Source organism: Paroedura picta, chromosome 12, assembly GCF_049243985.1.
Source record: "Paroedura picta isolate Pp20150507F chromosome 12, Ppicta_v3.0, whole genome shotgun sequence".
Classification (NCBI taxonomy): domain Eukaryota; kingdom Metazoa; phylum Chordata; class Lepidosauria; order Squamata; family Gekkonidae; genus Paroedura; species Paroedura picta.
In genome coordinates, this window is record NC_135380.1 from 32,452,383 (window position 1) to 32,475,152 (window position 22,770).

Sequence of the window (22,770 nt, forward strand, 5' to 3'; positions counted from 1 at the left end):
TAATCTCTTGTCTAAAGTTGATGTAATGTATCAAAATTCTTCTCAATTCCTGGTGTGGTTTCCTGGTCTCACTCCTTCAAGACCTTCTCATCTGTCTATTTTGGAATGACAGGTACTCAACTGCTCACTTACACTTAAAATTTCCCTTGCTTTACTATAGGAACATATGACTCTGTCTTGTGCCAAGCTAGACCATTGGTCTGTCTAGCTTAGTATTATTCCTTTTGACTGGCAGAGTTCTTTAGGGATATCTGTCAGAGAGAGATCTTTCTTATCACCTGTTGCCTGAGATTTTTTTTTTAACCCGGAAAGGGGTTAAAATCTCTTGCACAGAAAATATAACTGAACCTGAAGGCACTTGGTAAACTGTTATAATATTGATTAAGATTGAGTAGTATGACACTATTATCAAGTTGGAACAGTGGAAAGTTTTAGAGGAGAAGGTGGGGAGGGAGGGACAGTGGTGCTTTGCTTATTTCCATGTGGTAAGTAAATATCCACATTAAAATGATGTTCCTTGACACAGGTTTGCAAATTACTGGTCATTGGGAAAAGCAGAATTTTCTCCATCTGACCGAGCTGCAAAGTATTTAAGGAAAAAATTACATTAAACTGAAAAGAAAAACAAAATATCTTGGTTCTATGTAGACAGATTGATATTTTTAATTGCTTTTTTTGCATTATTATTATTATGGCTGATTTGATTCTGTGAAGATGGATTTTTGGCTGAAGAAAGAGCATACTATGACATCATCACATACTATGATATTATTTGCTTGAACACTATGATTCTGTTCTGCTAAACAAGAAGCCCCTTGCTGTGGATTTTGCCCTTAGCAGAAAGAAGTGATATAATCTAACTCCTTTTAAATATTTTTAAGATCTATGCTTTTGGGTGCAGGTGGGGATGTTCACAATGCCTAGCATCACACTTGTGCAGATGTTCCAAAATTGTTATGGGATAAGTTGTCCATTATCTCCTTATCATGCCAAATTAGCCAAAAGCCTTATTACAAAAGAAGGGGTGGAGTAAAATGGAGAATGTCAGTTCCAGTGTTGATAGTAAGTGAGACAGCTGTGGAGAAAAGTATTAACGGGAATCTTTTGAGTCATATCTTCAATTCAGGCATCAGGGGAAATGCTTTCGACCTGGAGATTTATGAATTCCTAGTAAGCGTTTTCCCCAGCATGTAAACAAATCTCACTGGGCTGTTTTAGGGAAAGGTAGATTTGACCGGCAAAGTAATCATTTTTATTCTCCTGATTTTCCAAATGGAAATGGACATATATGATAAAAATGTCAGGCACACTTTCCACGTCAGGCTCCTAACAGGATTACATGTCATCTCTTAATGTCTCGCTCTGTTTTTCTTTGCCATGAATGGCTGCATTATTGCTCACAGGAACTTCACTGTAATATATGGTAAGAGACAAGTAGCTCTTTATGGCCAGTGATTATTCGGTTTGAATGAAACCTGTGATTTATGTCCATTTAACTGAAAAGCCTTGTAAATTCCCAGTGCTGCATTTTTCCTCAATAGAGAATGAGTCAAGCGAAAGTGACAACTAGGTTGGCGTGGAAATGTACAGTGCATCGCCATGTTATATTTAATATACCTGACATGAAAAACGTGCACACGCCACACCGTCACCTTAAGGAGGAGTAGAAGTGACATTAGGATGGAATGTGACTGCCATGTTCTAAGTGTTAGGCCTCAAACAGCTCTGTCTTTTTTAAAAGAGGGGGTGTATGAGAAGGGGAGAGAGGCCTTACAGGTACATTTTAACAGCATGAAATGGGACTGGATAAGGTCATTCCCTTGTCAGTTTGGCATGGTTAAAGTTTTACATTAAAGCCCTTTTAAAAATGCTTCGCAACTTTTTACCAGGACAGAAATATGTATATGGGTGTTGCACTGCAGTGGGTTTTCAAATGTCTACCAAGGAACGTTGAGGGATTTTTCAGTTTGGGAAATCATTCATGACAAACAGGTAGGGTCGGCATGCCAGCCAGTTGAAGCCCAAAATGTCCTTTGTGGGTGGCAGCTCTCCCCCCCTTTTTTTAATTTCATGAGAATTTAATTGATGTACCTTTTAAGCGACGGCTATTCCAAAACCTGCCTTTGAGAGTGCATATATTGGGATGGGTGTATGGAGAAGGAGAAGTTAATTTTGTAGGACACAAAATTAACAAATTCAGTGTACAACTTCCTTTTTAACTAGATGGCCCCCAAAGTTAAGAATAGTGTTTACCTCCTCCCTAACCTTGCAGCCATCAAGACAAACCTAGCAGCTGCTCCTGCCAGCCACTTGCTATGGCTGCCATTATCTTTAAACAGAAATATAGAGCGAGAGATTTAGACGATGCTAGTTTGCTGGATAGAACATTGGGAGAGTGAGGTTCAAATCCCTTGGCAGCCTTGAGCGTGGTCATTTACTTTGTAGCCTAACTTATCTCGCAGAGTGTCTGAGGAGATAAAATTGGATAAGTCCCATGTGGGCAGCTCTGAGTTCTTCTTATAAAGAGTGCAGTGCAAAGGTGGCCGATGCATAGCCAGTTTAACTCCTGCGCTGTATTTGATCACTTCACCTCCTAAAATTTGGAAATCAAAGAAGTAGAAAGAGTAGAAAAATGGAAAGAATTGCCTCCCTTAACTAATAATTAATTTAATGCCACTGGTTATCTCCTGTACCATTTGTTCAGCATGGTTTTGCTTAGGCTTCTGTGCCAAAATGTGGCTTATGGAAAGGAGATGTGTGCATTACAATTTTGCAGAATTTAAATGTTTTTAATCCTCGTTCTGTGTTTCTCAGTTCTGAATTGCTTTATTAGCAGCATCAGCCCTTTGTGCTGCCCCACAGTAAGGCTGTTGCTGCTGCTTCTCAGGTCAGTGACAGCAGTCAAAAGCTGTATTTGATCTAGCTGACATCTTGAATATGTAAATGTTGGAAGATTAGAAAAAGTGAAGTAATATAGGATCCAGGACTCTGAAATGGTACCATGGTGGAGCTTGCAGGGGAAACACAGGAGGTCAGACCTAGCAGGTTGCCAGCAAGATGGAACTCTGATTGGTCCCATAACTGGATAGCAGAGCTGACAGACAAGAATTTCAGCACCTCGGACAGGTCACAGGGAGTGATCAGTTTGGTCAAACGATATAGTCTCTGTACCAGGGGTAGTCAACCTGTGGTCCTCCAGATGTCCATGGACTACAATTCCCATGAGCCCCTGCCAGCAAATGCTGGCAGGGGTTCATGGGAATTGTAGTCCATTGACATCTGGGGGACCACAGGTTGACTACCCCTGCTCTATACAACCAAATCTTCACATTTTTCCTTGGCCAAATGTCCTCCCTGAGGTGCTACCCCCCTTTCCAGCAAATTCTGAGGTCATAAAATGCATAGTCACATAGGATAAATACTGCACAAAAAATCTGTTTCTGGAATCATCTATTGTAAAACAATTATGTTTTCTCTGTATGTATTTTAATTTTCAGTGTGCTGGTTGCCTCTTTCCCTGCTCCCATGCCTAGAGTTTCTTTTGCTGCTTTGGCTCTGCCATAGTACCCACCAAAAATAATTTATTTCCTCCAGTCTTTCTTGAGAGTGGTTGTATTTTAGACTTGTGTGATACTGGAATGGAATACTTGAATCCCAATCAATAAGACTGGGGGGGAAATTAACAAAGGAATAAAAAAAGATTGGCCCTGCCAAATCAGGTATAGTGTCCAATTTGTGGATTTCCATTGCATTATTCTGATACTTGGAAGACTTATACAGTTCTGTTCCACCAGGCCTATGGCTGAAAGCTAAAATAGTATTGAAATCCTGGCCTCCTTGTTCAAAACGCCAGCCAAATTTGCACCAAAATCTCAAGCCTAGATTTATATCGACATTCCCACTATCAGGAGGAAGTGGTTTGGAAATGTTTAAAAGATCTGTTATGGATTTTAAAGTTACATTTTTTTACATATGCAATGTTGTTTACATATAATGTTTTTATGTAATGCTTATATTAATGTTTATATGTAATGTAAACAAGATGGCGAACAATAAAGATATATCAACCTTCCCCTTCGTTCAGCACGTGGGTCAGTAACTCCCCCTCACTATCTCACTGGGAGTGAGGATCCTAACTAGTCTCCGTTGGAGATCCTCAGTTGGTGACACCAGGACGCCACCCTGGCCTCAACCACATGAAAACTGAATCCTTATTTATTTCCATCTCTTCACCAAATAAAGGATTGAGGGTGTCAAAATTGTGAATTAGCAGCACTCTTAAGGCCTTTGTTAACATACAAGATTTGGCTTCAGCGATAAACTTGTACTGAAAAATTATTTATTCTGTTGTAAGCCACCCGAAGACCTTTTTGGAGAAGGGAGACCTAAATAAATAAATAAACTAAATAAACCAACTAACTAATTAAAGCTAAGTGAGGCTACTAGCACCCTACCTGTCGCCAGACCACTTGGTCCATGTGATCCATGCAATGGTCACTTCCATATTAGACTTCTGTAATTCACTCTACATGGCCCTCCCCTTATCTCTGATCTGGAAATTGCAACTGGTCCAAAATGTGTATGCTAGGGTCCTCACAACGTCATCCTGGAGGACCCATATCAGCCTGTGCTGAGGCAGCTGCATTGGTTACCAGTTAGCTTCCGGATCAGGTTTAAGGTTTTGGTTCTTACCTTTAAGCCCATCTGTGGCCTGGACCCTGTTATCTGAGGGACCACTTGTCTCTTTATGCTCCCCGCAGAGCTCTTCTCTCTGCAGGTTTTAATCTGTTGTTTGTTCCTGGTCCCCGGGAGGTATGATTGGCCTCAACCAGGCCTAGGGCCTTCTCAGTCCTGGCCCCAACCTGGTGGAATGAGCTCCCAGAAGAGCTGAGGATCATGATGGAGCTATCACAGTTCTGCAGGGCCTGCAAGACGGGGCTCTTCTGCCGGGCATTTGGTTGAGGCCAGGCCAGGACGATCAGTTCCCTCCCCATATAGACCCTATGTACTGGACATCTGGAGTTACCCCCTCGGGGTAGTTGCTGGGGCAGTGGTAGGGGCTTGTTGCCAGATATGAATTGGGAGGGAGGGATGTAAATGGGATCTTGCTGCCATTATTTATATTTCCATTGTATTTTGTTGGGGTTTTATGACTGTATGTAAACCACCATGAGACGGCTGGGCCTGAGTGTCGGTTAATAAAAGCTAATATAAATAAATGAAAATAAATAAATAATTCATACAGATTTAATAATTAGAGATACTAACTGGGATTACCACCCATTTCATACAAAGTGCTGTAACCCAGTGGTCCCCAACCTGCGGGCCGCGGCCCGGCGCCGGGCCGCAAAGGCCAAGGCGCCGGGCCGCAAAGGCCAAGGCGCCGGGCCGCGGCTCCCCCCCGCAGTAAAAAACCCCCGCAGTAAAAAACCCGGGAAGCTACTTACTGCGGGGAGGGCCGGCCGCGCCCGCGCGGCCCGCGGGTGCGGCCCGATCAACGGGCGCGGCCGGGCGCGGCTCGCGGGCGCGGCCCGATCCGCGGGTGCGGCCCACGGGCGCGGCTGGGCGCGGCTCGCGGGCGCGGCCCGATCCGCGGGTGCGGCCCGCGGGTGCGGCTGGGCGCGGCCCGCGGGCGCGACCCGAAGCGTGGGCGTGGCCGCGGGCCCTGCGGGCGCGGCCCGATGCCCTGCCGGTCCCCAGCCTAATAAAGGTTGGGGACCACTGCTGTAACCAATGCAGCTTTCAGCAGACTTGCTACAGTTGAAATGGTCTGCAAGGGACCACCTGGTCAACAATATCCACCTTTGTAAAGTATTACAAGATAAACATGTATGAATTGTCTGGTGCAGCATTTGGAAGAAGAATGTTGTAAAGAAACAACAAAACAGGAAACAAAGTAACCCAGCCTGTATACGCAAGCTAGGAACCTGAAAGGTTAAGCAGCAGCAGAATATATATTAAATGTTAAAACGCAAATACTTATTTCTGTATGTGTGTACATATAAAACTTTAAAACATCAACATATATCATTCACTATTGCACAAACATTTTGACACACAGATAAATTACAAGAAGCCAGAAAACCAAACATGTTTCAACCCCTCTTGGGGTTGTCTTCAGTGGCCTAATATTTAAATACACTCATGAGATATATTAATGAGGACTTCAATAAGGGTGGCACTGTGAAGAATATTTTAATTTGGGGGGGCCTCCATTTTATTAGTGTGGGAGCCTCTTCATTCAGATTGGACTAAAGCGTGCATAGTAGCATAAGTGGATGGGTGGTGGCTGGAGGGTCCATGAAGGCAAATAGTCTTTACTGTGGCTATACTGTAAGTAGGGAAGAGGGGCTTGTTCACTAAATGGGAGCCAACTCCAAATCCAGTGATGCTTGCTGTATCTTGCAGGACTACAAGAGAAAAATTTACGGTCACTTACAGAGCTAAAGGTCAATCAATGATCAGGTCATCTCATGGCAGCATGGTGGAAAGACTAATTATGCTTCTTCCTCTTTCTGAAAACACCCCCCTCCCCCCAAAAGTCATTAATGAAGAAGCTAGTTACACAAATGGAAGTCTTTCTTCTTGATCAGGGTTTCCCCCCTAAAACTGGATGAACACTTGGTGGTGATTGGTCTTTTAATCTGCTTAGGCCTTAATGTTTTGGTGTAGCAAGTGGGTCCAGTTTGGTCTGGTGGCCCTTTGATGAGCTTCATTTAACGTATTTGCCTTTAAAGCTTCAGGAAAGCCACCGCCTCCCCTCCACACAGTCTTCACAAGGTGAACAAGCAAGCAGGTTAATAAATAAGACTGAGGAAACAGTGTCCTGCATCTCCACCAGAAGTCTCTTGGGCCAACCTTGCATTGTGCATGCAACATTATTCCGTTAGCTGGGTTGCCTACTGTACAATTCAGACACTGCAGGCTTCTAATCTGCTTATTTATAATTCAAAAGCTTGCCCATATATTAATGAACCCTTAATGAGCTGTTGAAAATGCCTGAATTACAGTCAGATTATTAAACTCAAACGGCCCCTGTAATCATACCATTTGAGTGGGTTTTTAGGTGCTTTTCATATTGGCGGCTTTGTATTGTGAAGGAGATGGGTTTATTCAGAGGAAAAGCTTTGTAATAATTTTGACCTGCAATTTATTTATTGGCCTCTGAATGCCGTCGCCTGTGCAGGCGCGCTCGTCTGTTATCTGTGGGGGCAGGTGCACGGCGCGTTGAAAGACAGCTAATTAGGATCTGCTGGAAGATATGCTAAAACTGTGGTTTTATAACAAAGCCAAGTTCATTGTTAAACAATGTTTTTAGCGTCTGTTTATGTGATTTGTCTGGATCCTGCAGATACCAAAATGAATGGTGTGGCTGTAAGTAGATGGAAATCGGGAGCAAACAGGTTTGTGGTTAACCTTCCGCAGCTCCCCCATGAAGATCTTGAAACTTCTCCTACAGGGAGAGAAATTGTCAGGCTTAAAAGTGGTCCCGAAAGATTGATCAAAGGTGCGCTGGTCCAGGGCGCCGGATCGAATATGAAAATGTTTGGCTCTGGAATGTTGCAGGGCGATCTAGCTTGGGGTCCTTGTCCTTCCGGTGCCATTAGTACCTCTCCAGTTGTGCCAGGAGTGATGTATTATTGTGTTCTTTCAAGCCCACTCGGTGCCTTAATACCACGATGCATTGAAAGGTCAGTGAGCTAAGTAGTAATAAACTCGTAGGTTGATATACTGAGGAATAAAAATAGAGAAACAATAGCTTCAGTGTGAGCTTATATGTCAAAAATACATATATTATCAGTGCATAATTTATAAAGGCAGATGCTATGTAGTGTCCACTGTGTGCAGCTGGCGGAGAGAGGAAAGGCAGATTTTGCCAGAGGAGGCAGATTCACGAGATCGTCTTTACAATGTGGTAAAACCTGGATGCAGGAAGACTCCCAGCCATATAGTATCTTTGTCCTTCGAGCAGCCTGCTTGTTTTGTGACGCACTGGGTCCTGTGCCAATAATTCAGAAATTAAGTATGTGCATGAATGTTCCCCCTCTTCCCACACATCCTTGTAAGACTTGCTTAATTAGTAGCACATCGCTTCTATTCTAATGGCAGTCAATTTCCATATGCTTAGCCCTCAAATGAATGTTAACATCCTCGTCCATTTTGCTTACATTGGTATATTAGCTCACCCTGTGAATTATACATATCCCTCGCTGTGGACCAGAAATTGAAGAGGGCTTTGCTCTAAAAAAACAACAACAACAAACCAAATTTTAATTGGGATTGCAATAGGAATTGTGCTTTCATGGAGTCACCAGTGACCCGGGTAGTCTAGTACATGTAAGAAGCTAACATTACTGAATTGGATTGTTTTTATATGGCTCAGTATCATTTCTTTTGACTGACAGAAGTATTCCAGGATCTTGGGTAGAGAAAAGTCTTTCCCAACTCCCTGAAATCATTCATGTTTGTAAGGACTGAACCTGGGATCTTTTGGATGCAAAGTATCACTGAGCTATCATTTAAGTTATTTAACAAATTAGATTCCTACCCATGTTTGCCCAGGGCTGTGGACACAGGTTTTCCTTTCACAAGAGATCTTGCCAGAGATCTTCAGCTGCAGTCTCCAGAGACTGGGGGTTGGAGAGATGGATCTGGAACGCAGTCAGCCTACTCACTAACTAACTAGCAGATTTTCAAATTGTCATAAAGTTACACGTATAAATTAGACATAATCTGCTAGGAACTCCCCTGAAGTAGTTTTTTAAAAAAATCCTTAATATGTTAAGAGTAAAAACAATTAAGGTAGAGGTGAAGAAGAATCAGCTTTGCATTGACAACTTTGATCTTGGAATGCCAAAAAAATTTTTTTTTAATTAAGGATTTGGGCAGGAGGCATGTCACACTTGCTTCCTGTTTTCCATGCTCAAAAGAGGAAGGCTACAAAAGAGGAAGTGTTTTGGTGTGGTTTTGAGCTGTGTGCTGATTATACCAAGGTGAAAATTGGGAACCTCCTTGTTTCAGAGACATAGAGACAAGGGCTAGCACCCTAGAAACCCTCAAGATTTTAAGAGCATGGGCTTTCAAGAGTCAGATTCTCGTCTGAAACCCTCAAGCTAAATGGAGTAATAAAAATCTTCATGAGGATGGGGGGGGGGAGATACATGAAGATGGAATATCATTTATAACAGTGGAGGGCCCACTTGATATCAAGAATCAATCGCCCTTCCTGCTAAAAGAAGGTTTATATATTGTAGTGACTATAAGATCAGGTTTTGATTCAGGGCATCTCTAGTTTGAATCCTTCCCCTGGTACACATTCATTTGGTAACCTTGGGTAAGCACTCTCAACTCAGCCTTCCTGTCTGCAATAGCTGCTTAGCAGTACTGACCTACCTACCTTACTGGTCTGTTTTTTTGTGGGAAAGGATGATGTTTTGCAAGTGCTTTGAATTCCGAAAGTTCTATGTAAACATTCAAGGTGGCTAATGATGATTTTATAAGTTTGCAACAGTAGCAGCCAAATTGGGAAAAGTTGCGGTCTCTGCCCCTCTTTTAATACTCTTTTTGGAATCCCAGTTCTGGTTGACGTTGTTGTGTTAACTTGATGCTCTCTTGCCCGCAAGATGTTATGACTGTCATTCCATACGTCGTGGTGTGTGGCTTGTGCCCCATTGATTCCCATGCAGGTTAAAACTCCTGCAGATGCCTTGAGTTTGTCATTGTTGCCTTCGAACTTTGAACACGTATCAGTGATGAAGTTAAGTGCTCGTAAGTGGCAATGCGACATTTCGGCAGAAGTCACCATATTGCATGAAATTATTGCTTGTCATGAAACGGGTAGATTTCATTGTGTGTGTGTGTTTGTGTGTGTTTTTTTCTAGTGCTTTTTATATGACAAGGGACTAGCTGATGTTTATGCAGATGTGCAGGGCGAAGAAGCCGGAAATAATTCTCCTCCCCCTTTCCCTGAGGAATTTGGGCTAGATTCAGGCGAGTGAGGCAAATAACGTTGCCGCTTCTGAGCTGAATACTTGGCAGTTTATGGATGTTCCTGTCATGTCAGCTGCACTTGACGCAGAGCTGGTGCCGGTGTGTATAAACAACAACATGAGCACCACAGAAGGTAGAATCTGGAAGCAAACACAGTAGGTGCCAGCTCTTCCCCCAGAGAGAATCTGTCAGGGATACCTTCTTTTAAAGCAGATTGGAACAGGTTAATTGGACTGGGATAGTTTTGGGGGTCGTGTTACATCTTTAATGGAAATGCTGATCCGAGGAACCACAGCTCTAGCAATTTTTTCCCCCTACAACCCTAATTATTTCTCAACTTTGTTTTTCGGTAGTGTTGAGTGCATCTTGGCAGTGAGCCCGTCTGACCTGATTAAACCTACAAATTGTCAGCCTTGATCTATACTAGTCAGTTGAGACTGGTGACTAGGCAGCATTTTGGAATCCCCTGTTCAGAGGCAGATTTTTTTCGGTATATAATGCTGATGTTTCCCTGCCAGCTGCTGGTAACAGTGCCGGCAGTTTTGAACATGTAGTTAGTGCTGAAGTGGCAATTACACTTTCTGGGTGGTTTAAACAATTGATTCTGGAGGAATGTGAGATGCACCACAGAGCCAGGCATCACAAAGCATTTTCTGGAGCTTGTATCAAATTCAGATCTATGACCTACCCGTTGCATCAGTTCTTGGGTGTGGTAGCTGCTGTTAGGGCTGCTTAGATGTGGGTCAATTCCTGGCCTTGGAGCTTCCTTCAGATGTCTTTCAGGCATCTGACTGTCAGGGATAGACATGTTTGGGCATCTGTTGTGGCCCTACAGCCTTGGACAGGTCTTGACCATTTTTCTTTGGCTTAGAAGTAAGCCTAAGAATTTAGTAGCCAGACTCATTTTTCATTATTCAGGGTTTCATATTTTAATCATGCTATTTAGTGACCATACAGAACCTGAGTTCGCAGCTTCTTGCAATTTTATTTAAAACTATGATATAACAAAATTGTTGTACCTAAATAAATATGGCTGACCTTTGACCATAGCCTAAGTTCTTCTAATTTCCTCAAAATTCCATCACTGTTTAAAACACTTTAGCTAGCCAGCCAGCCCATCCATCTGTCCATCAGTCAGTCATTTATTATAGTCCTTGACCAAAACAATACACAATAACAATCATGGTTCAAAGTATAAAATGTACAGTCCAAATATTGAAGCATGTGCATAAATTGGAGCTAGGAGAGAAAGCGACAGGTTAAGAAATTAAGACATCTTACAGGACTGAATTATGCAAAGTTCCACTTACATATAAATATAACAAATGAAAGAATAGGAATTATTGTTAAATTTCTATATCTCCCCTCCCCATATGGGCTTGGGGCAATTCAAAACATTTGTAATATGTTTTATTGTATGCTGCTTTATATTACAATAGTAAAAAATACAATAAAATACCATACTAAAATACAGTTTAAAACCCCCATCCCCAACCTGTCTTACTCTCTTAACTTCCTCTGCCAGCTACCCCAGACTGGAGATGGCATTAATTATATGGAGGAGTAAAAAAAAAAAAAAAAAAAGGAGATGGAAACTGGTCCATATTTCCGAACAGTCCTGGTGGAAGATTGCCATTGTACAGGCCCTTCAGAAATTTGACAGCTCTGTTAGGACCTGGATCCCAGGTGGCAATTTATTCTATCAGGACGTGGCCCTGACTCTGGTCAAGATCAGGCGGAACATCCTTGGGGCCAGGGATCACCAGCATTTTGGTATTCACAGAGAATGTGAATTGGTGTTCTCCAGAGACTATATTGGGAGAAGTTGGCCCTCAGATAAACCCCTCAGATATGCACATTTATTTTTGTCCAATACAAAATGTTCTGATGCAAAATTACGAATAAGCTTGAACTTCCACTGAGAACTGTTGAGAGATGCTACTGTTAAGTGGTTGCTGAAAATACTAGGCACCATAATGAAATTTCTGAGCACCCTGGCAAGCCAGTGCCTGCAGAGTTTCGAGCCCTGGCATAAGGAAAGCCTTCTAGTTTTCACTAGCAACAATTGCTGCCAGCCCCCTCTAGGTAGTGATGTATCTCTTCGCCCAAAGAAGTGGCCCTACCACCTTCACCTCATGCTTGATGGACTCTTCTGTCCCTCCTGTCCTGCTTTGCCAGGCTGTCAGAGGGCAGGGAGTGATGCACCCTGCTCTCTACCATTCAGACACCTGCCTAATTGAGCAGTAACAGCCGTTCAGAGGACAGGCAATGAAGATGAAGGCATGGGTGCTGAATTTTTGTCCGTGCAAGACACAAATAACTAGGAAGCAGCAACTGGTGTTTGCTTACCTGCTCTCTCTGTGTCACAATTTCACCTGGATCAGCCTAGGAAAACCACAAAGTAACACATAGACATGTTTAACAATTCATATATTTTGAGCATGTCTTGAGTTCTGCATACACTAATGTGAAATTAGTGCTGAGGTTCATGTTATGTGCAGAATTTGGAGTCCAAAGAAGTTGAAAAGGAAATCTCTGGCCCTAATGCATTAGCTGATGATGATAGTATGAAATCTCAGGCAAACGGGGGAACAATCCTGAACAATCCTATACAAATAAATGTAGATTTCCTTAATATGCATTATAGGACAGCAATCAATAAGGCCATTTTCCATGTACACGTAAGCTTATCTGTGATGTTACCCAGGTTTTGGATCTCTTTCTCTCTCTTTAGACGTGTTTCCTTGGTACCATTTTGCTTAATGCCAGTTTGGTATAGTGGTTAGGAGTGTGGACTTCTAATCTGGCATGCCAGGTTCGATTCTGCGCTCCCCCACATGCAACCATCTGGGTGACCTTGGGCTCACCACAGCACTGATAAAACTGTTCTGACCGAGCAGTGATATCAGGGCTCTCTCAGCCTCACCCACCTCACAGGGTGTCTGTTGTGGGGAGAGGAAAAGGAAGGCGACTGTATGCCACTTTGAGCCTCCTTCGGGAAGAGAAAAGTGGCATATAAGAACCAACTCTTCTTCTTCTTCTTAACACTGTGATACCAGGTGAAGACCTTCCTGTTCTCTCAGGCGTCTGGTATAATTTAAGATCCTTCTAATCTGAATTCACTAATCTTTGTGCTTTATTCATGCTGCTGCTACTTTTATGTGGTACTGGCTTTAGTGCGGTTTTTAGCCCTCATATTTATTTACATTGAAAGCAGTAAGGAGCCTAGATTTCTCTAAATATACAATAATGTGAGTAAATAATTTGCGTCACAGTAGTTGCTACCAACATTTTATGCAAATAAGTTGGATTTGCATAATTGATTCATGTCACACAATGTTTCTTTTTAAAATATTTTTTTAATTGCTTTGGTATCCTGCCTTTCTTTCATCATGGAATTAAGGTGTCATACATAGGGTTCCCAGGAGATCAGCTAGACAGACCCCCCCCCGTCCCACTTAGGTTGCTGTTGTATGTGGCCTCCAACCAAGCCTTGGAAGTACAGTATTTGCTGGCGTATAAGACTACTTTTTCCCCTTGAAAAACATGCCTCCAAGTGGGGGGGTCGTCCTATACGCCGGGTGTACTTCAGTACTGTAATTTAATGTAACAAACTCTATATTTAGAGTGGAAATGTTGGGGGGGTCGTCTTATACGCCCAGTCGTCTTATACGCCGGCAAATACGGTACATTCCTCTTTCTCTTGACACAGATACTCTGGCTGTTCTGATGGAGCATCATTATTATTTCTTTTAGCACTGAGTGTTCAACCGCCTATAGTGTCACAATATCTGTGATGGTGAGCCTGCACAAATTTGTGTTGAAATGGCTTTCAGAAGTAACTGTTTCAGAGGCTCAGAGAAGGTGGGGTAGGTTTACGGGATGCAGGCTAGATTAATTTAGGTCTTTTTCCCTCCCTCTCTTTCCTTCGCTCAAAGGTCTCAGCATCCGAGGAGCTCAAGAGGAAGATCCTCCTGACCCCCAGCTAATGCGATTGGACAATATGCTTCTGGCAGAAGGGGTCTCAGGTCCTGAAAAAGGTGGAGGATCGGCAGCGGCGGCGGCGGCAGCAGCGGCTTCCGGCGGGACTTCAGATAACTCTATCGAACACTCAGATTACAGGGCCAAATTGACCCAGATCAGACAGATCTATCACACGGAGTTGGAGAAATATGAACAGGTTAGAATTGCGATCCTCTGTCTGAATGTGCTTGACTTCATTATCATCATCTGCAAAGCTCTGGCTGGGATTTTTAATTTAGAAGCTGTGTGCTCAAAGTGCTTTCATGTAAAACCAAGAAGGAGTGGCAGGGCAAGGGCCTTGTCATAAAAATAATATTGTTTTATTTTTATGGAACGCTTTTCAGAGACCCTCGCCTTCTCATAGAGCGTTGCAGAAATGCTCAGAATAGGCCCAAAAAGTAGGCCTGCATGATTACAATGCAGATAGGGAGCTGAGAGTCAATAGCTTCCTTTAAGTCCTCTCTGTGAGATTGTGTCCAACTCGCTCAGAGTTTAGTCTCTGGAGTTTTAGGAGTGAGCTGAAAATCGGACCAAGTGGGGTTTGGTAACTGGAGAGGAATAAGAGACCTTTAAGTTGTAGCAAAATGCTGTAGAGATGATGGCTCAGTGCGCTTGTATATGTTTTCCTTTCAGTGTCTATTTTAGCACTGGCTATCGTTCATCAGGATGGCCCAGCCAGCAAATTGTGTTTAATGCTTTCGCTCTGCATCAGAATCAAAAACCTAATTCTAAGTAAAGTTTGTCCAATCAGACATCAGATGGCTGGTTTGTTTAAAGATATATAACCATCTTTTTAATAGAATTCCCTCAGAGGCTTGCAATAGCATCAAAGTTAAATGGCTGCGTTTGGTAAAATGCAGGAGGAAAATGGACCAACCAAATAACCCATTCTTCAGATCAAAAGGATAACCAGCAGTGAGTGCAAATAATAATCACAAGTTAGCCAAAAGTCAAACTAGAAGAAGAGTTGGTTCTTATATGCCGCTTATATGCCGCTTTTCTCTACCCGAAGCGGCTGACAGTCGCCTTCCTTTTCCTTCCTTTTCCTCTCCCCACAACAGACACCCTGTGAGGTGGGTGAGGCTGAGAGAGCCCTGATATCACTGCTCAGTCAGAACAGTTTTATCAGTGCTGTGACGAGCCCAAGGTCACCCAGCTGGCTGCATGTGGGGGAGTGCAGAATCGAACCCAGCTCACCAGATTAGAAGTCCACACTCCTAACCACTACACCAAGCTGGCTCTACATATCAATAGAATATCTCCCCCTCCAACACAGCTAATTCAGAGCAAGATTAAGGAAACTGAAAGAGAAGTGGTAAATGTGAGTTTTAGGTTCTTGGTTCTGACTGTCAGTTTTATACCTCTGCAGAGCAGCTGCTAGTAGCAGGTCTGACTAGGTGGGTTCTGGGGAGATATTAGTAACAAACACGTTATAGAAGCTAGTTAATTAAAGGACTAGTATATTATAAAAGGCAGAGCCATGAACACACAAGTTCTTGGTTCAAGTCTTGCCATACGGTTAGGTGAACCAAACTCAAACCTCACTCAGTTTCCGCTGCACTCCCCCTCCCCCATCTGATCTGACACAGGTCAATAATAATATCTTGATATGGTAGGAATGATTACCTAGGCAATGCATTTGAAGTGTTTTGAACATGCTGAAATTCTATGTAAATGCGTTATAGCGCTTAACTTCCAACAACCATGACATGTTTTGAAAAATCCTTTATTTAATGTTGATAGCTTCTCATGGTATGGGATTCTGGTCCGATGGTATTGAAAAGCTCTAGAGACCTCTAGCAGGACAGGACTCAGTTCTGCCTCAGCCCCCAATTATTGTCCAAGTACGCTTTAACTTCTTGGCTGCTTTTTGTTTTCTTTCCCAAAGACGGAGTACATTTGGATTAATCCCGGTGACAGCTTCCCTTCTCCCCGTGACCTGTCCACAAAACCATGAACTATATTGTCATGCTTTTAAAAAAATAAAACATATCCCTCCATTCCACGTGCCCATTTCAGAGCCCTTTTGCATGCAACTCTTAGAGAATTCTTCCAATACCCCAGTGTTCCTTGAGCACCCATCTCTGTACAGCTGCAGAGAGACAGGACCAGAGAGCCGGGTGTTTTGACATACCACAAGCATCGTCGTCTTTGTCTCCCTGAGGTGTCCTAATAAAGCTACCAGTGCTTGAACCTTATCAGCTCAGTGAACCAGCACAGCTTGTGGTTGGTTTTCTGAACTAAAGTTGAAAGAGAAGGCCCAGCTTTCTTGACTCCACTCTGGCACTCTGTCCTATGAGTGTGTCAGTAGGAATGAAATGGAAGAGAAACCACAAAATCCAATTCGCTAAAGGAGAGCTAATCAGAGGCTGCAGTTGTTGCAGGGGCATTCAGACTAGGGAGGCTTTGCCTGTCTCCGTAGCCTTGTTACAGTACTGTAAGATAAAACCAGGCTGGAATGTCGAGTGGTTCCATATTAATCACTAGGATGAGAAAATGCCACATTTAGAGGCTCCTACTTGTTCTTGTGTTGGTTACAAGGGCTAGTGGGAAAATGTCACAGTGAAATGAATGTGGCATTGGGGGAGGGGGGAAGCATTTTAGAAAGCATTGTGTTGCCGTTTTGAATTTTTTTTTTATATTGCAAAAACTGTTCTTCCCTCCTCCTTGCAAACCCACATATGACATTTCTGCAGGGGGGCTGGGGGGGGGAATCAATTGCAATCCAAGCGTTTGATGTTTTAAATTGTCGTATTTTTCTTTTCCTGCTTTAGTTTTCTGGCAGCCAACACAAAATGTCTTTTTAGGCACTTTGAGAAGCAGTACTGGGGTTTTGAAAAATTAACTCATCAGAAATGTTGGTTTGTTTATGATGGCAATGAACAAGTTCAGTTAGTTTGGCTATAATTCAGCAAAAGAGTTTGGACTGCTGAGCGCTCTTTCTCTTGGGACATGCATGTTTGTCTTAATTAAAACCATATTGTCATGCCTTTTTAGACAGTCCTGAGGACTGGGAACGTACCTATTCAGGAATTGATTATTTTAGGCTTCTGGTGTCCATCTAATGAATCATAGAGCTGATTATTAAAGACGAGCAGTATATCTATGCTATGTATATGGTGTTTCTGGGTCTCTAGCTGGCATGACCAGTGTCCAGTTATTAGACTGCTGTGTTGTCACATTCCTTCTCCTCTTTTGAAGGTTTGCTTCCACACCATTTTGTAATAGGGGCAGCTCAACTACCTGTCCCTGAATACGGGGGAGTGGGGGGAGGGCTTTCTAAAAAGAGGTGATCATGGTACAAAACATACATTATTTCTCATAGCATGTGCTGGTGTTCCTTCGCCTTGCTGTTCTGCTTCTGCAGATTTTTGAAATGCTATCCCAAAAACACATGCACCTGGGCAGTGTGACCTCTTTCCTCCACTGTGCCCCACCCCACCCCACAGTAAGACTTTTTTCAACCAAGGCTGCTTTGGATCGTGTTGAGTGAATTGAAACCATGTCTGCTGCTGAACAAGTTTTGCATTCCTGATGAACCAGCTAAGAACACTTGACTTGTTAGGGTTAAATAAAGTGGTCATTTGCACAATTTGTATAATTCCATTGGTGGCAAACTCATGCAGCTTTGGCTCCTGACTTTCCCTTTTTCTTGGGCATACTCATGGGCTTAGCCATCTGGAGAACTCAGCCAAAAACCCTCAAATGCAAAAGGATTTGCATTTCTCCTGAGCCCAGAATATCAGCTGTTTAAGCACAAATTTCTTGAGACCTCTTGTTTTACCTGTAGGAGATTCAAAATGGGGGAGGGGGGAAATAACAGTTCTGCTATAAAATGAATGCATTGTGCAAATACCCACAGTTGCAGTGTGGCAGTAGACAGAACAGGAGCGGGAATAAATTCCGAGTGTTGTGGGCAGCCGTTTCTCTGGCCTTGTAGCCTCTGACTGTAATAAATGTAAGCGTTTGGAAGGGGCCCAGTGTTCAAGCCCCGTAGCTCCATTTGCAAAGGTTTCAGCTGAAATGTCAGATCCATCCGTCCAAACCCCAGGAAACTAGTGGGGGGGGGGGCGGGAGGAGAATGCTGCTGGGAGAGCAAGAGACAGAGCTGATGTGAAACATGGAAGTTTTCCCCTGTTGATCCTGACACCCAGCAGTGTCTGCTGTACAGAAATATGATAATTTTTTCCATGCCTTGCAGCAAACTGTCTCGTACTAGTTTGTCTCGAGAACTGTGCCTGTCTCCGCATCTGAGGGGCAAATGGGACTGCTTCTCCACCTTGATTGGCTGCAGGTTTTCTGAAGGCTGCTACAGGTGGAAACAATGGCGGGCAGACAGGTAGAGAGGGTGAAAGATGTGTGCTTTCGGCTGTGCAGTTAGGGCAATGAGCTCATTGTGAAGGCAAGGCAGGTAGATGCATTAACTTTTGTCCCAGAGGAAAAAAAACAGACGTTTGGGGGGTGGCAGTGTACAGAAGGGATCGATTGTAGGTCTCAGTTTTACCCCCAGGAACCAGCTTCTCTTGGCCTCCCAATATAAGCCCCTCCAACACCTTCCCTCCCTGCATCTTGCTTGCTTTCCCCCCTATATTATTTCTAACATAGGCAAATGGCTTCTTAACCCCTTCCTCCTGGGTATGAAACCTCCCCCAGGTTTTGCCTAGATGTGAGCGTAGACTCAGGCAACTGAGAATGCAGAGGCAGATAAAGGCACCTAAGGGAAAGACCTCTGCCAAAGCCACTTGCTAGAGAGGAGGGGAGTAAAAAAAAACCCCGTGAATCTCCTATGCAAGCTGTCTCAATCTCTACTCACCTTTAAAATAGATCTTCTGCAAACCAGGATGTTATTTTATTTATTTATTTATTATATTTATATATACCGCCCTCCCCAGGGGCTCAGGGCGGTTTCCATAATAACATAAGAACAATACATGTTCATAACCCATTTGTAACCACACCTGTCCACTTGAAAAAATAAAAGCAGGGACAGGTACCTGGGATTAAAACCCACTTGCAACCCCAACACATGCCGAACACCACCTAAGAACTACTGAACATGGACACAAAAGAAGAATCGTGTGCAATACTGTCCACGGACTGTATATGCATTCCCAACGCAACAGGGGTGCCAGGTCCCAGACCGATAGCAAAAAGAAGGAACTGGCACATACAAGGGGAGAGTTGGGCCAACATATTGTATAACATACAGAACTGATCTGTTGAACTTGCTATTACTGTATTCAAGGGTTTCTGTGTCGCCACCCTTTGCACAAAGCCTTGCAGTATTCACAAGTAAGATCTTGAGCGAGTCCTTCAAGTTCAGTATTATGCTTTCTGCCTGACCGTGGTTCTCCAGCATCTCAGGCAGAAAAGGATCTTTCCCTGACATCTGCGACCTGAGATCCTTAAGCAGAGCTGCCGGAGAGCTGAATCTTGGACTGTAGGAAAAACAAATCTTATACTGCTGAGCTGTGACTCCTCCAAAGATTAGACGCCCCTGGTTTAAATGTTACGGGAGAAGCAACAGGGAGTGCAAATTGCTACTCCGGGCCTCCAATTTAGCCCTCAAATTATTGTTGTCGCACACCCCCATTTTTAAAGTGCCATCATAATCTTACTGCTTTCCGTGCTGTCCTCGCCTCTTTGAACCCAAGAAGAAAGGCCAACATTGTCTTTACTGCAGCATTTTTCTCCCCCTGCCATCTTTCCAGAGTTTGATTTTGACATTTGTTGCCAGTTAGAGGGATGCATTTTAAAGTAGCAAGGAAGGGTGGGGGGGGGGACCCTCCAGAAAGTGTGTCACGCCGTCAGCTTCTCTTCTACTTTCTTAGCACCAGGAGAAATGCTTCTCTTCATAATTTACAGCTACTATAATAGAGATGACATATTGAAAGCTATCTTCTATAATTACATTGAAATACATTTTTGCTGTAGGCAAAAGTATTTTAAGTGTCCCAAACCACCCAGAGCAGCTGGGAACCTTCGATTGCACAGGTATCTTCTGGCTTCCTCATTGCAGAAAGGATAATTTGGAGCTGGAAAAGGGCTACTAAAATGAATTGGTGCACTTTCTCTATAAGGAAAGGCCAATGTATGTAAGGCTCTTTTGTTGAGAAAAAACTATAACTGTGGTTATTATAGAGCTGATAAAATATTTTGTGATGTTTAGAAAGTAAATAGATCCTCCCCCCCCTTTCTCCTTTTAGGCTCACCCAGTGAAACTGATTAGTAATAGATCAATGACAGACAAAAGAAACGCTTCTTCACACAGTGTATAATTATTGTTTATGTATTGAAAACATTTCTGTGCTGCTTTTCATCCCAACTCAGATCCCCCAAGGTGGTGAACCTTAAAACGTTTTGACCGTAAAAACATTTTGAAGGGAGGGATAATGGGAGTTAGTGAAGCAGAAGACAAGACTAGAGAGAGACAGGTGAATCTCTTTGGGAAACAATTTCCAAGGTTTCGAACCTAAAGATATGCTGCCCCCAAGACATATAGGGCTTTAAAAGTCAATATCAGCCTCTTAAATTGGGCCCGGAAGCAAACTGTGGATGGAACAAAGGTGGCATGATATGGTCCCTACAACCTATACCAGTCAGCATTCTGTACCACAGCACTCTGTAACAAATGTAGCTTCCAGACAGCCTTCAAGGGCAATCCCATATAGAGCACATTGCAGTAATTGAATCTGGATGTTATCAGGGCACGCAGCACATATATACTATTACTACAATAAGTATAATTGTTGTTGTTAGTTACGAAGTCGTGTCCGACCCATCGCGACCCCATGGACAATGATCCTCCAGGCCTTCCTGTCCTCTACCATTCTCCGGAGTCTATTTAAGCTTGCACCGACTGCTTCAGTGACTCCCTCCAGCCACCTCATTCTCTGTCGTCCCCTTCTTCTTCTTCTAAGTATAATAAAGTGTGTGAATTCCAAGCTTTTGTTGTGCAAAAGAAGCAAGACTTCGGCTCTTTTCATTACAGAAATAAGTGCAAAGGCATATCGTTGCAACAGGCTAGAGATTGTTTTTTAAAAATGAAAGTAGGCATTCACAAAACCTGTCATAATTATTGTTACAACAGTATGTAGGGACCGCCTCCCTGCCTATGCCTCCCTGCTTATGCTCCTCCGCCACCAACCTGCTAATGGTCCCTGGCCCTAAAGAAGTTCGCCTGGCCTCTACCAGGGCCAGAGCCTTCTCTGTCCTGGCCCCCACCTGGTGAAACGAGCTCCCAGAGGAGATCAGGGCCCTGACGGGACTAAAACAGTTCCGCAGGGCCTGCAAAAGGGAGCTCTTCCACCAGGCATTTGGCTGAGTCCAGGCACAATCAACCAACATCTGCAGGGCCCCTCCCCCCCTCTCCCCCCCCCTGAAACCCACTAGTCTCCTGGACCTGTTTGAATCACTATTGTTTATGTTATACTGTTACCCAGTTATATCAGTTAATAATATGAATGTTATAATTATTATATGCATGGTTCTATGTAAGTTCTATGTAAACCACCCTGAGCCTTCGGGGAGGGCGGTATGTAAATATGAATGAATAAATAACTAAAATAGTTACAATGATGTGAAATTGGTAATTAAAAAAGAAATGTGCCAGTGGTCTGCGGAGGGGCTGCCACTGGGGGGCTGAGGCAGGGAAGCCTACCATGCAGAGGCCCTGTTGCATTTGTATTCACAAAGCTGGTGGCCTCAATGCTGTACTTGCTCTATTTCGTAGAGTAAATCATGCAAACAATATTGATTCCTCATCGCCAAGGATGGAATCTGGGGCCTACTGTATGCGAAACAGGTGTTATCACCTTCAGCTATTAAGATAAAGCTGGTTTATACAAAGTCAGAGCATTGCTCCCTCTTATTCGATATTGTCTGTTCTGACTGAACCAGTGGTCTGACTCAGCATTGATTAGATTGAAATTTTATGAATTTCCAGGGGTAGACAGAGATAAGGTCCTTCCTAGCACCTGCTAGGGATCCCTTGATTGTGTAGAGATGACCTTCTGCCACAGAGCTGTAGCTCAGGCATATCCAAAATAGCTTTATTCAGAGTTGTCCCATTGGTCTATCTAACTTAGTACTTTTCAAGTGTCTTTGTCAGAAAACGTCAGGAACTGAATCCGAGACCTTTCACATGTGCTTTACCACTGAGCAAAAGTCCTAGTGAGACAGCTGTGGAGAGCTTAAGAGTCTGTCTCCCCGTTTGTGTATAGTAGACATGTGTTCTCCAGTTACACGCGCATACATTCACTGTGTCCCTTGGGGCGAGAAACAGTGGTTTCATGGGGCATTGCCTCTGGAGTTGTGGGGGGGGGGGATGAGCTAGCCTGTAATTTTTGCTCTGGGGCATGTAAAGGCAGAGAGGAATCGCTCTGCCAGGAGTGCATGCGTCTTTCTTAAGGGTGTACCCAGATTTTAATTATCTAAATGTAAATACTTAACAAATTTTACTTAGAGTAATGAGCTAAAGTGCACACTACATAAATGAGATGTTCTAATTAATCATGTATGAACTACTGGTTTAAAAGGAAGCTCTATGAATCCTGTGGATGTGCTGGGCTGTTGCCAAATTGCTAATCAGCGTTTGCATTCATAGATGGCTTTGGTTAATAACTTGCAAGAGCCGTTCCCAGCAAACTTTGGGAGGAAAGAAGGATGATTCTCTCTCGCTTTCTCTCAGCTGTGTAAACTTTTCACTCTTCACCTCTTTACCTCTCTGCAGACTGACCAGCCTGATAGGGGATGCAC

At 43.3% G+C, this 22,770-nt stretch overlaps 1 protein-coding gene across 4 annotated transcripts in view; it reads left to right on the forward strand.

Moving 5' to 3' along the window:
- The window catches only part of PBX3 (PBX homeobox 3), a 213,124-nt gene that overhangs the window by 152,823 nt on the left and 37,531 nt on the right, over positions 1-22,770 (forward strand). For all 4 annotated transcript variants that reach the window (XM_077305400.1, XM_077305403.1, XM_077305404.1 and 1 more), the window contains one exon: positions 13,929-14,170. In XM_077305400.1, coding sequence (XP_077161515.1) covers positions 13,929-14,170 — 242 coding nt within the window. The remainder of the gene's footprint in view (positions 1-13,928; positions 14,171-22,770) is intronic.